Source organism: Tenrec ecaudatus, chromosome 3, assembly GCF_050624435.1.
Source record: "Tenrec ecaudatus isolate mTenEca1 chromosome 3, mTenEca1.hap1, whole genome shotgun sequence".
NCBI classification, from domain to species: Eukaryota; Metazoa; Chordata; class Mammalia; order Afrosoricida; family Tenrecidae; genus Tenrec; species Tenrec ecaudatus.
Genome location: NC_134532.1, coordinates 132,686,111 through 132,701,149, shown reverse-complemented (window position 1 = coordinate 132,701,149; position 15,039 = coordinate 132,686,111). Strand labels below are relative to the sequence as shown.

General features: G+C 37.4%; 1 protein-coding gene across 1 annotated transcript in view; it reads left to right on the top strand.

Moving 5' to 3' along the window:
* MMRN1 (multimerin 1) overlaps positions 1-5,466 on the top strand; it is an 84,788-nt gene extending 79,322 nt beyond the window's left edge. The window contains exons 7-8 of the mRNA XM_075544884.1: positions 3,322-3,468; positions 5,045-5,466. Coding sequence (XP_075400999.1) covers positions 3,322-3,468; positions 5,045-5,466 — 569 coding nt within the window. The remainder of the gene's footprint in view (positions 1-3,321; positions 3,469-5,044) is intronic.
* The last annotated feature ends 9,573 nt before the right edge of the window (positions 5,467-15,039 follow it).

Genomic DNA, 15,039 nt, shown 5'->3' with positions numbered 1-15,039 from the left:
TAAAGGCTTGAAGGTGAACAAGCGGCCATCTAGCTCAGAAGCAAAAAAGCCCACATGGAAGAAGCACACCGGCCAGTGCGATCACGAGGTGCCAAGGGACCAGGTATAAGGCATCATGCAAAAAAAGCAACAATGTTATAAGTGTGTGTATATATGTGTATATGTATATGTATATATATACCATATTAAATGAAGGGGGAAGTGCAGAGTGGAGACCCAAGGCCCAAGTGTCGGCCAATGGAGAGCCCCTCATAGAGGCGTTTAGGAGAGGAGATGGGTTTATTAGGGTGCGAGGTAGTACCGATGGGGAACACAGCTTTCCCCCAGATCCTGGATGCTTCCTCCCCCCAACTACCATGATCCGAATTCTACCTTGAAGGCCTGGATAGGACAGAGGCTGTACACTGGTGCATATGAGGGCTGGAGGTACAGGGAATCCAGGGTGGATGATACCTTCAGGACCAAGGGTGTGAGGGACGATGCTGGGAGAGTGGAGGGTGAGTGAGTTGGAAGGGGGGAACTGATTGCAAGGATCCACATGTGACCTCCCTGGGAGAGGGACAGCAGAGAAGGGGGGAAGAGAGACTCCGGATAGGGCAAGATATGACAAAATAACGAGGTATAAATTACCAAGGGCACATGAGGGAGGGGGGAAAGGGGAGGGAGGGGAAAAAAAAAAGAGGACCTGATGCAAGGGGCTTAAGTGGAGAGCAAATGCTTTGAGAATGATTGGGGCAGGGAATGTATGGATGTGCTTTATACAATTGATGTATGTATATGTATGGATGGTGATAAGAGTTGTATGGGTCCCTAATAAAATGTAAAAAAAGAAAAGAGGAGAAAAAAATTATTAGGGCAGGGACTGTACAGATGTGCTTTATACAATTGATGTATGTATATGTATGAACTGTGATAAGAATTGTATGAGCCCCTAATAAATTGTTAAAATTAAAAAAATAAATAAATAAAAGAAATAAAAAAGTTTAGTGACATACATACCATTTGGTGACAATTTGAATTATGAACATATATAATAATGTGTATATAATATTTACAGATCTTGTTTCAGGAACGAAATATTAAAGAAAGCAAATATTCCAAAACTATAGACCAAAATCAAATAACTTGAGAAACAAAGATAAAAATCTCACTGACATGGAGTCAATTCGGACTCATAAACAACCTTTTAGGACAGAGCAGAAATGGCCCTGTGGGTTTCTGAGACTCTTAACTGTGGGAGGAGAAGGCCTCTGTCACCAAACCGGAAAATAAGTGAACAATTAACTATTTACGTTACTGCCACGAGGTGGCGCCATAGTGGTAACTGTGGCCTATAGTCTACCTATTCTTCCAAATCTTCTTCCTGTATTTAAACAAAGATGTATTATTCTAATCATAGTCATATGTGATGTTTTTTAAATATATGACAATTATTTTATATTTTCTATTGCTATATTCAGTTTACCAAATGTGTTGAGATTGTGCCTCCTGCTTTGACCCCTAATAGTCCGACACTCCACACTGCTAGTTCAACGAAGTGCTGACAAGCAGGCTGTTACTCTGAGGACTGGAGTGCCCCAGGGCCAACCTCCGGTATTGTCAGTAGGCTCGTGTGTCTGTACAAGTCAAGTACTGACTTAGGGAGGCCACACAAGAATCCGGGAATTGGAATCACAGCGCCGGTGAACAATAGTCATGGCATCGTGAGCTGCCCAACGAACCAGGCAATCTGTCTCGGAAGCAGTACAGCCAGAGTGCTCCGCAGAGGCAAGGATGGTGGTCCTCAGACTTCGGACACGTCGGCAGAGAGCAGTCCTGGGGAAGGACATCATGCTTGGTCATGGAGAGGGACAGCCCGAAGAAGGCCGCTAGAGGATGTGTTGGCACCGTGACTGCAACAATGGTTGCCACATAAGAATTATCATGAGGACCACTCAGGACCGCACAGTTTGTTCTGCTGTCCGCAGGCTCGCTCTGAGTCAGAACTTCCTCCTCGCAGGCACACCGAACCCTAACAGCAAAATTCTTTCATGGGAATATGTAATTTACCGAACAAGGCCCACGTTAATAATCATTTAGGTCTCTTAAGTTTTCACTAATGTAAATGATGTCATTAAAAACATCATTGGACACTGGTTTGGGGCACATGGACAAGCATGGAGTATAAATTATACTGGGATAAATATATAGTTTAAAAATATATATAGTTCAAAGAAAATGTTCTAACAAGTCTGGTCAGACTCTGCTAACAATTTAGGCCTAATGTTCACTTGCCCTGATATCTCCCTGCCTGAGTCGTTTCTATCTTCTTAAATATTGCCCCTGGAATAGAAATATGAGATTAAATATTGAAATTTTACTGAACATCTGTATAATTAGCTCAGTAATTTGCTCGTGTTTTGTGAGTTATTTAAGGTAAGGATATATTTCCTTTGTATTACTCTTCCTATTTAGTGGATTGTTATGTCTATTGAAAAGCTTTTCGGCTTTTCTGTTAGTTATTCTTGAGTTTTAAGAAGGATGCATTTAATTACACATGGATATTAATTTTCAGTTGATATTAGTTAAGAATAGGTTTCATTTCATATTGTTTTACTTTGCTTTGAAAGGGCTCTGTGAGATTTTAAAGCCTTATAGGTGTGATACATAGGTTGGAACAACCATTCAGGTGACTTCTTTTGTGTGTTTTTCTTACATTTGGTAATTTTATACACAAAGAATGTATCATTTTTATAGCTACCCAGCTGCCACTTTGGCAGAGTGACTACACATTAGGTTGATAACCACAGGGTCAGCAGTTCAAAACCATCAACCAGTGACAGGAGAAAAACTCGGTTTTCTATTTCTGTAAAGAGTTACTGTCTCAGAAACTCATAAGGGCAGTTTTACCCTGTCCTATAGGATCACGATGAGTTGGCATCAACTCCAGGGCATTGAGATTGAAAGGTTTTTTTTCTGAAGATACAAAACTACCTTTTCGCCATTTACTCAATAGATCTTTGTCTCCATTGTATTCTGAATGCAATGTACCAGTTTCAAATATGATTCAGTATCTAGCTATTTCCTTATCCGGCAGTTGAACAAAACCAAAGTCTTTTCATACCCCTGAATGAAACAGATCAGAGAACTAGCCTTCAGAATGGCTCACAGGGATGCAAGTTATATGGGCGGCCCTGTGACATCAATGGCAGGAGACTCTCCTTGGAGCGCATTCCTCAGATTTCCCATTCAGCATTCTTCTGCTGCTGAAAAGGATGATTTGAGAACAACAAGAAAATAGGTCGCCTTACCCTCTTTTATCTTGATTCTTTTCAGAAACAGAAGCATATTCAGGCTGCAGCAGGTCCCCGTGCCAGAATGGGGGCACTTGTATAAATGGAAGAACCAGCTTTACCTGTGCTTGCCGACACCCTTTCTCAGGCGACAACTGCACGGTCAAGCTGGTGGAGGAGAATGCTTTAGCTCCAGGTAAGAGATTTGGATTTGCCCAATGTTATACACATAGGAATATGCATTTAAAAAAATATATATGTATCAATGAACATTTAAGCCTGCTTAATGTAGATTCAGTTACTTACAAGTTAATTCCTTTTACTTCTGAAATGTATTGAATAATTCAGCGTGCCCATTCACAAATGGAAATGCATTTTGGCCAGGCAAATAATGTTTTCCATGCACTTGTTAACATTTTCACTGCTAATATAATACGGGCAGTTTGTTGAAAATTCTAGTCCTATCTCTTCATTTCTGCCATACGTCTTACTAGAAAATAAATGCCCCATTTCTGTCCAGCCATTCCTGATGAATAGTGACCCCACAGAACAGAGGAGAAAGGCCCCCACCAATTCCCAAGGAGCTGCCTGCCACGCCTTTCTCCCCGAACTTCTGATGAACAAGTCAAGTAGTTAAGGTCCCATCAAGAAAATATTGACCTATGTTAAATAGAAATAAATAGAGAGAGATGTATATATTTGATTACTGTAAGCTCTTTTTCCCCAGAGAAGTTGATCAATCAATAAACCTCTGAGTCATCATAGATATACTCATTTGAATTAAACTTTAGTATGTTCATATGGGTCTGCTTTCCTGGAAGGGTAAACCAATCTTGCCAATTTGGCTGGATTGAGGCCATCAGAATTTACTTGATTATATCAAGTTAAAAAAAAGTGCTGATTTTGGCCATTTAGGGTCACATAACATTGGTTATATTAGATTTAACTCAATGGTGCACCATTTTTGGTTAATAATTTGGACAGGTATGGGAAGAATGGTTTAACACCATGGGTGTAATCAGTATCCCTGAGTTCCACATGCACAGATTACTGAATTGGCAAGTATTTGGGGTTGTTGTTTATTTGTACCACAATAAAAAATGAGTGTGTACCCTTGCTAGTTTTTATAAAAGAAAATACGTATGTGTAGCTTTTTAAAATATATTAACTTCAATGATGTAAAAAATGTATGAGTATTTGAAATCAAGTTTTTCTTAATAATAGGCTGCCTGGTGAAAAATAAATTCCTTTGGTCTGTTTTTAAACCTGAGCCTTTGTCAGTACATTTGGCATTAATTACATAGAGAATTCCCTTTGTCTACTTCTTTATAGTGCATATGACTTCATTTGGTTTCTGTTTTAGCCTCTAGAAACTCTTTGACAAGATGCTGGGAAAATTGTTTCTACATCATGTCAGCTTCAATTCCTTCAAGGGGCTTTAAAGCATTCTGGCATACTATAATAATCATAGTGCCTTTGAATTCCTTTAGCTCTGGGGAGATCAAAGATACATGCAAATTAATCTTTGAGACATTTCTATGAGGGCGGTATCTGGTGTTATTTTCACTCAGTCCTGAAAACAACTGAGGCTCCTGAGGCTATGGGAGTCAGTGTAACTCGGCCAAGCCAAGAGGCAGGCATCCAGACACATGTGTTCTTGTTAAATATGATGGCGGCTGGTAACATTTTCTGTAACTGTGATAGAAAGATAAAGAAATGAAGAAACAGTAAAAGGAAGAGAATTAACTCTTTCCTGTTTGTTTTTTTAACAGATTTTTCAAAAGGATCTTACAGATATGCACCAATGGTTGCATTTTTTGCATCGCATACACATGGAATGACGACACCGGGTCCAATCCTGTTCAATAACTTGGATGTCAATTACGGTGCCTCATATACCCCAAACACCGGGAAATTTAGAATTCCCTATCTCGGCGTGTACGTGTTCAAGTATACCATTGAGTCCTTCAGTGCTCATATCTCTGGATTTTTAGTGGTTGATGGAGTAGACAAGCTTACGTTTGAGTCTGAAAATATGAACAGTGAAGTACACTGTGACAGGGTGTTGACAGGGGATGCCCTGTTGGAATTAAATTTTGGACAGGAAGTGTGGCTGCGACTTGTGAAAGGGACAATTCCAGTCAAATTCCCCCCTGTTACTACATTTAGTGGTTACTTGTTATACCGCACCTAAGCATAGGGAAGTTAGGATGAAAGACAATCACCTGGACTGAGAATTTGGCAGAACTTTGTTATTTATCTTTGCATGCACATCTGCTTTGATTTTTGGTGTGTATAGTGAACTCAGACTCTTTGTTTAACCAACGAAAGCTGCAAAGTGGTTTATTTCAAAAGAAAGATTTGAAAATCTATCTGTTTATGTTAGAGTTCTTCTATCACCTAACAAGATTGCATGGCATACAAAACAAAATACGTCGATTAGCCTGTTTTACTTTTGTCATTTTCACTCATTTCACTTTAAAATAATCTTAGAAGGTGGCAATCCCACAATATTGTCAATTGCAGCAGTTTTTCTAATAAAGCATTTAGACTTCCTGTGTCCAATATGTCTGAGTAGACAATGCATTCATAAATTTAAATAAATGACTCAAAACCTTAGAAGTGTGGTTTTTAACTTTTATCTTATTTCCTCCTTCTTAAGTTGATGTTTGAAGTATAAAATCTTATATTATGCAATTTCACATGTATTCAGAATTAAGGAAGTTGAATGAGAAACTTCAAAAGTACTTAATTACCATTTTCTTCTGTCTTTAATTGATAAATGAAATAGTAATTGACAAATATTTGAGCATTTTTATCTAAGTCAATAGAATGCATCATAAGGTCACTATGTGTCAGAACTGACTTCACAACTGAAAAGAGTAAGAGCGATGTGTCATTGAATCACCTGCTTGTTCCTATTTTGCAGATTATTCATGAAAAACATAAATTCTTTCTCTAGCGAGTATCCTTTCATTGTTTCACATAATGATTTGCCTCTGCTATTAAAAAAAAGATACATAACATCCCACAGTAGTTTGAAGATTTGTGGGATGTTCAAATTGAGCAATTTTTGGTTTTGTTTCTGTAGAATTTACATGTTATAGCTCTTTGGTTTCTCACAAAATCTCCAGTACTCTGAGTACAACTATTATACCCATTTTTACAGTTGAGAAAACTGAGACACACTAAGTAGGGTTAGGAAATGTGAGCAAGGCACACAGCTAATATGGTCAGAGACAGGACTGGGAATCAGCCCATCTCTTCTCAAACGGTCACCTCAATCATTTTTCTAAATTGTCTTTCAGAGCTGTACCCAAATTTACCCAACCATCTCTTATTATAGATGAACACAAAGTTATATCCACTTTATATGATAAGAAATATTATTGTCATGAACATGTTTAAACATACATTCTTTGCTTATTTGACAACATATTTCTGAAGAATCTATTCCTTGAATTAACAATTTTAAAAAATAATAAAATGAGGGGAATTTTTTGTATAGCAACATTTTCCTTGAATAAATTCACTTAATTCTCACTGTAACCATACAGATTAAATAATTATTCTCTTTCCACCCATGAGATGCAGAAGTGCATAGACAGTAAGCATCTGCCAAATATCAGAATAAGTTATGAAGAACTTCTGGAACAAAAGATAAACAGTTTCATTTTTTGATAGTATTGTCAAATTGCCTTAAAATTTTTTGAACCAATTCAAAGGATCTTCAATATGTTGAAAGGGAGATCGTTAATGTAATTACTGACACCATTTAAAATATGTTCCATTTTGAAGATAAAAAGTAGTGTCTTCATATAGCAGACAAGATTTTTCAAATTTTGGAAAAATTTGGAAGAATATGTCCATACAAAGACTTGTACACAATGTTCAAAATTGCTTGATTTTTAACAGAAAAACAAAGGTTATTGGATTGGCATAACAAAGACTATGTCTAGAAGAACCAACCAGAAAGGTAATTCACATTGAAACTCTCATAATTTTTGCAGGAGACAATTTCTTCCATGCAGGGCCACCAAAATGTTGTTCACCCTGGCAGGGAACTCTAACATGAGCATTATGAGAGAACTTCAAACGTTTGTGGGAAAATTGAATTAGAAGATAAAAACTCTATACATAATTATAAATTAGTATATATAAAGGTACAAATTTCTCTATATAATGAAGTGTCTCAATGATGATGTATACACATGTAAAATATATAGAGATATTAAGTATATAATAAGGTATATGTATATCTTATGTATTACATATAATTTTATACATAAGTATACATATCTTATTATATATATACTTTATATATATAAACCTTACATAATTTCATACACAAAGAGCCACATATAGCTACACTTTATTTCTCAACATAAGCTCCATCAAGGTGAAAAACAACAACAACTTTTGTTAGTCATGATACTGACCGTTTAGTCTATGTCTAAAGAGCTGAGGGTCCTGGGAATTCAATTTGACCAATGCAATTTTTTTACATTACTATCTGAAGAAAAATGGGTGCTTTTTAAAGAATTTTTTTAAAGATTAGGAAACAACACCAGAAAGAATTGAATCCGAACTGTATGGGGAAATCCTAAATATGGCCCATCAAAATTTTCACAACATTGCCCATGTTTGACCAAATGAATGAGCAGGAATATTGTCATGGTAGAGAAGGATTTTCTGCTGAAGGATTTCTGGTTTTTCTGGTAAATTTTTGGCTAATTTTCTCAAACTAATCCCACAAATAAGTCGATGTTCATTCTTTGGTCTTCTGGAAAGTCAACGGGCAGCATGTCCTCAGGGTGCCCAAACACTGTGACCATGACCTTTGCTCATGATCCACCTGCTTTTGCTGTGTTGGACTGCTTCCACCTGTTGGGAGGCATTACTTGATTGTGCTTTATCTTCACGATCACTGGTAATACCATGTTTCATCTCCTGTTACTGCTTTCTTAATAAATCCTTCAGATATCAATCCTACTTGGAAATTTTCATTGAAAGTGCTGCTCTTGTCTGCAGTTCATCTGTGTATAACAATTTTGGCACTCATCAGGCAAAAGTTTGGTCAATTTTAATCTTTCAGGGAGAATTGTGTAAACTGAACCAATTGAGATGTTTACATCTTGGCTATTGTTTCTGTTTACCATTTGTCCTCTTCATTAGGCAAGGAACAAGGTTAATTTTCATTCGCAAATTGATGGATAGTCTGCTGTTACAGGCTTAATTTTCAACATTTCCTCTTCCTTTCTTAAAATGAGTTACTCACAGGAGTAAGGGTTCCCTGTGGGTACAGGAAGAGAGGGTTTGGGGGAAGGGAGAAATAAAGAGCTGACAACATTGGTGACTGAATGACCTGATGGGATCAGACAATAGAATTGTATGTGAATGATATTTAAGATATGCCTCCCTCCAAAAATAACACGTATTATAGGGGAAAAAATAAATAAGAGTTCTTGGGGGTAGGGTGGGGAAAGGAGGGGTTAAAGGGGAGCTGATATGAAGGAGTTCAAGAAGAAAGAAAATGTTTTGAAACTAATTGTGGTAACAATTGTACAATACTGCTTGATGTGATTGAACTATGGAATGTTATGTTATCTGTAAGAGCTTCCAATAAAATAATTAAACATTTAAAACAAACAAAACTTAAGTTAGTTGTAAACAACTCATTTCTTTGAAGCATCATCCCCATACAATTTTCATAGAGCATCAATATGTTCACGATTCTTCCATCAAAATTTCACCATAATTTTGTTGTTGTTGTTCTTGCTAAAATTTAGCATAATTCATGTTTCTGTCAGAGAGAGTCTTTTCAAACAGATCCCTTATCCTTTTCAGTGTCTCAAACTAGATTCCGTTCAGACATGATAAAGTTATTAAGAGTTATTACAAGTTATTATTAGGTTGGTTCAAATTTTTTTTTGAAATTTATACAAACTTTTTTCATACTACTCATTTTTTCATGACCTAATAGAAGACTATATATAATTCAATGCTCCCTACTGAGATGAATTAACCAGGTTTTCATATATCAACTTCATTTATGGCTAAATTCATGCTGGTGTGACCTAGGTCTGACATCTGGGGACTGGATGTCTGATGATTTCTATCCTGACATGTATAAACGTGTTGTTCATTCAAACACTTGCAAACATCCGATATTTTCTTCAGGCTTTGCTTAAATTGCTCAATAACCTAGGATCCAATATCGGATCACTAGAAATGTGAATTGACTTGATAGGGATGTGTGCGTGTGTATGTGTGTGCACGTGTGTGTGCATCCAACATAGATTCCCATTATTCCAATATGCTTTCCTCACTTTTTAATGTGAACAAAAGAAATTGAAAGCATTTGACAATCTTCTCCGTTACTATGCCCAATTTATTGTATTTTTGTAACTGGTTAATTAAGGTCATTTAGAATGAAATGACACTTTGGTGTTTATAACTTTAATTATTAATATGATTTTTATATCAACACATATTTGTAGAATTACACAACCGAATAGCAATTTGCCACCAATGGCCAAGAGGAATTATTTATTATTTTAAACTTGCTGTGCCTTTGTCTTACTATTTTTAAGAAAGCAATCAAACATAATGGGAGGCAATTAAGTTGGTAATGTATGGAATGCCATCGAATCATTGCTGACTGGGAGCTGCCCTATAGGTACAAACAAAAGAACGTTGCCTGCCCCTCCCCTAACATTTTCTGTCTTTCATCCATGGAACAGAGAATATTATAGATCATAGTGCTTTAGATTGAATTGCAGTTTTATTCTCTCACCACAAATTCTTTCACAGTATGTTCCCAAAGTATTCCAACAGCCTAATTACTGGGGACAATCTCTTATCCATTCCCAGACAGCTATTTAATAGAAACCCTTTGTGATAAATCAGATATAGCAAATATAAAATATCTATGCAGTAAATCAATCCAGATGAATGCTACATTTTAAATAACATTATTCAGAGTTGTGCTGGTATTTGCTACTCCCCCAAATCATAGATGGCACTACCCAAAACCAAAAGGCAAAACCAACTGCCACAGACTTTATTCAGAATCATCGCAACTCAGAACAGGGTAGAGCTGCGGCATACGATTTCTGAGGCTGTGACTATGATGGAAGTAGATGGCCACAGATTTTGCCAGCAAATAACTAGTGGATTCAGACTGCGGACCTTCTGATTGGCAGCCAAGGTCGTAGCCACTGCACCACCAGCGCTTGTCAATAAGAATTGGAAATTTACCTTTAAAAAGCCCCCTCTGCTTTACCTCGACCCTTGCTCAAGCTTGTATAATTCCTTGACTCACTCCTGAAACTAAGGACTTTTTATGCGTGCCACATTTTTCTGAAATCACTCTTAGATCCTCTCTCACCAGTCAAAGTTCTCACTTTGTAGGTATGGGTTAACATCATTTAGGCATCAAGAATGGTTTAAAATAAGCCATATTGATATCTGGCTGGCTGGAAGCTTGGTTACCCTCATAGGGAGGATTCCCCACCTCCCCCCTCTCCATCCATCTGTTTGTTTCAAAATGTAGTAACTCAAATGAATCTATAATTTATACAAGTTCAGTTAAATGATATACACAGACCCCCAACAGTCACACAGATACACATCCCCACACACATATATTTACATTTATATTTAATTTAAGATTATCATCATGTCCTTTTCTACCCTCTTCTGTAGAAAACACGATGCCTTCGCTCAAAAAAGATCCTGATTTTTCTTCATCAGTCAAACGGTTTGCCTCTCATCCATTATTTTAAGGCCCTACTGAGACACAATATAGAAAAACATAATAAGCTAAGCTTTTCTTGAGTGTGCAGATGAGTTGTGTTTCTCTCCTTTGTAGAGACAGACGTGTTTGCTGCCCCAGTGACACCCAAACCCAAGGATTCATCAATAAGCTGAGGAATGTTATGGAGCACCTTGCCCTGAGTGCTTTGACCACAGCTCAGTGAGAGCTCTCAGTAAGCTGTGCTGCATTTGTGTTGAGAGAGAACAACAACAAAGCAATATTCATCCCTCTGAATTGACATAGTAATGAAACAACACTGCACTCTGGAAACATTCCAAATTTGGGAGTTTTTATTACTTTTCCTCCTCAATCTCTTCATGAATTGTTAAAGCTTATGGCTGAGTCAAAAGACTTTTCAATATACCAAATGGGGGGTAATGTTTAGGATGGATTTTTAAAACATTCTTTCCATTTTGTTTTAAAATTTCAATCTATGGTAGAATCCAACTCTCATGCAAATGGTTGTTATTTTGTGGGAAGCAAATATGCGTGCAAAGCCCATTATAGGCCACCATGAAAAGGCCCCAGGACAGGATGTAGATTTGAACCTGGGTTTGTTTGCTTTCTAAACATGCTCTAGATTCATATTTTTTTTCTCATTGGGTTCCTTTTTTAATTCATATTTATATCAACCCATCAAACCAAATGCACTGGCACGGAGTGAATTATAATTGATAGCATGCCTATTTAGGGTCCTGAACACACAGATAAACTGTGACAAGATGGCATTTCACAACTGCAGGAATTGGGTGTCCTTGTAAATAAAGATGTTCTACTCTTCTTGGAATATGTTAGTCACTATTGAAGAAGATGTCTCCCCAGGTTTATCTTAACGTGATATATAATTTTATTTTGTTTCCCCACATATATCTTTGCTGTCACCATCAACATCAATTTATTGTCCATACACTGTGTAAAGCAGATCCCATGTTTCTGATGATAAGTCAGAAAGTCTTGCTATGAAATCATATGTTTATAAACAAAAACATCAAAAGTTATTGTTTCTTGACCTATCTTTCATCCAGGTCTATACCCTTTTGAAGACAGTGTTTGTGATATTTTTTGGCTTAACCTGGTATTTCCTCCACACTATGAAATATGTGGATTAGAGATGTTAACAAGTTACCGGAATGCATAGAAAAAAATACATGCAATTATATTATCCAACTATTTCCAAAAACGAGTTATAGTGTTTGGTGGGTAGCTTAAATTCTAAATCAAGCTAACTCCCAGTGACGAGTTATAGTGTTTGGTGGGTAGTTTAAATTCTAAATCAAGCTAACTCCCAGTGAGCCCATTTTGAGCAGGTCCCAGTGACCCTGCAGATCATGGTAGAACGTCCCTTTGTGTTTCGAAGGCTGTAAATCTTTGTGGGCACAGAAAGCCTCATCTTTTTTCCTTGAAACAACTGGTACATTTGAACTGCTGTCCTTGTGGTTAACAGTTCAAAGGTAAAACTCTGAGTCATCAGTCCTCAATTGCTAATATACGTGATTAAAAAATTAACAAAGATAATTAGTTACTATTTATAGCTTAACCATACCTAAACAAAATGACCTATCCTCAAATTGACTTCTTCGGAATACTCACATATACTAATTTTCATAATTTGACTCAAGTTAATCTCACTGTTAACCAAGTATACTCAACAAAGATGTCCTATAGTCTTAGACCCTATTTCAATTTCCCACTTTACCTTATTTCCTCTCTCACAATGTAGATTTTCTACTTTGCAAACATCTGTAGATCTATTTCTGCTAAAGAGGCAGCTAAATAGTGTAGAAATTATTCAGAAAAGGAAGCTCAAAAAACCCGCCAGAGATTGCAGACCTTTTAAATATGATTTTTATTGTTCTTCCTGAATCTTGTCATTGTCTTGGAATTATGGTTCTAGTTCATAAACTCTAATTCCTTTCTTCTTAAGTGGTTGCCACACTGACAGGTCATCAGGAGCTTTAGTCTATGACAGAACTTTACATTGACAGCAAACTACGAACTGTACGCAATGGATGGAGGTGATAAACAAAATCACTGCACAGCTGTATGATTTGGGCTACTCTTTCTTTTTCTTTTTTTTATCATTTTATTGGGGCTCGTACAATTCTGATCACTATCCATACATTCTGAGTAATTTAACACCAGTTTCACAAATCGGCTGGATGGTGTAGTGGCTGGATGGTACAGTGAGCTACATAACAAACCCTGTTGGTGTAGTGAGCTATACATTGAGTGACTAACCCACAAGGTCAGGAGTCAAATAGGGCAGTTACTCCACAGAAGAAAGATGAGTCTTTCTGCACCCATAAAGATTTACTGTCCCAAACACTTTTAAGGAGAAGTTACACTCTGCTTTATAAAGTCCCACAAAGCACCAGGATCTATGCTGTGGTAGTTGGTTTGGTTTGATTGGGTTGGGTTGAGTTGTGTATGGTATGGTTGGGTGTGGTTTGCTTTGGTATGGTTGGGTTGGATTTGGTTGAGTTGGGTTTGGTTTGGTTGGGTTGGGTTGGGTTGGGCTGGGTTGGGTTGGGTTTGCTTGGGTTGGGTTCGGTTCGGTTGGGTTTGGTCACAACTAGGGAAGGGAATAACATGAATTATTGCCTTAACTTAGAAATTTCTTTGTGCTCTGTGTTCTCACTTCCCCCCTCTTGCTTAGTGTTCTTAAAAACTTGGCCATGTGTATCAGGAGAAAATTTTGTCATCCCCATAAATTTTCTTTTAATGGAATTCCAAGATTAATCCCTCATGCATTTTTACTATCAATGTTCAGTAAAATCCTTGACACCAAATGAAATACCTCAGCATATTAAAACAAGGTATGAATGACTGGAGTAGGCAGTCATTGTTAAAAATAATCCAAATGAAGAAATTAAAATGTGAGGTTTATTCTGAGAATTATCTTGTGTGCATATAGTGAAACCATTCTGAATGCCCCTGAGAGATCTTCATTCAATTAACACAGCCCTTCTAGAAAGCCTGCAGAGTTTCATTTCGGTGTGTGTAGAGTTAAATGCACTGAGTCAGAACTCACTCCACAGCATCTAACAACAACTGCAACAGCCATGACTCCTATGTGCCGTATTGTAATGTGGGCTGGTCCACGGAGGCCAAGACCAAGAGACCACATAACTGAGAGAGACTGAAAACCTGTGAGAGATTCAGAGGCTGCCTGAGGAGTGGTGTTTCAGTGGATCAACAACTGTGCACTTGATATTTGCTAATCTGGACTTGTGGCAGCCTATTAACTTCCTTAATAAACCCTCTCAAATGTGCATTGTCTGTGAGTTCTGTGTGGCCATTGCAATTAACTATCGATCCCAGCAGAGGTATTTTGGCACAGGAAGAACAGTTGGTGTCAGATGGGGTAAAGAAGGGTGGCGTGTGGAGGTTTACCTGACACCTGCCTCGTGGTAATGGGGAAGCCCTAAGGCAGATATGTCTACCTCCATTGCTGTTTATTGGAGCTCCAGCCACCCCCTCCTCAAAGTAGGCTTCGTACAATAATACTCATAAAAAGGGGAGGAGCAGTTGATTACCATTGGTTAGCAGCAACACGATTGATGGAATCCCCCTTGTCACTGAAATCAATCGTGGTCTCTGGACTTTCAGCCACCAGCAGCCATATTACCTTCCAAAATTTAAATTTAGTAAACCTGGTTTGGACTGGAAATGGCTTTTTATGAAGAAAACAGTGGCCACATCAAATTTGAATTAGGAAGTCTTACACTTAATGTTTGGTTTTATAGAAATGGAAAACATTAAAATCAAAATAAGATGGTTACTATTCATTTTCATGTTGATAGTAGGTTTTTAATAAATAAAGCTTGCATGTTATTTGAAATCACTGGGTTGCTACTGGCACAGCTGCTTCATAGCAGTAGGACATTAGCCAAATTATGAAAACATTCTCTCTTTTCTGGAATATGTAAGGAAACTAATAGCTTTTTT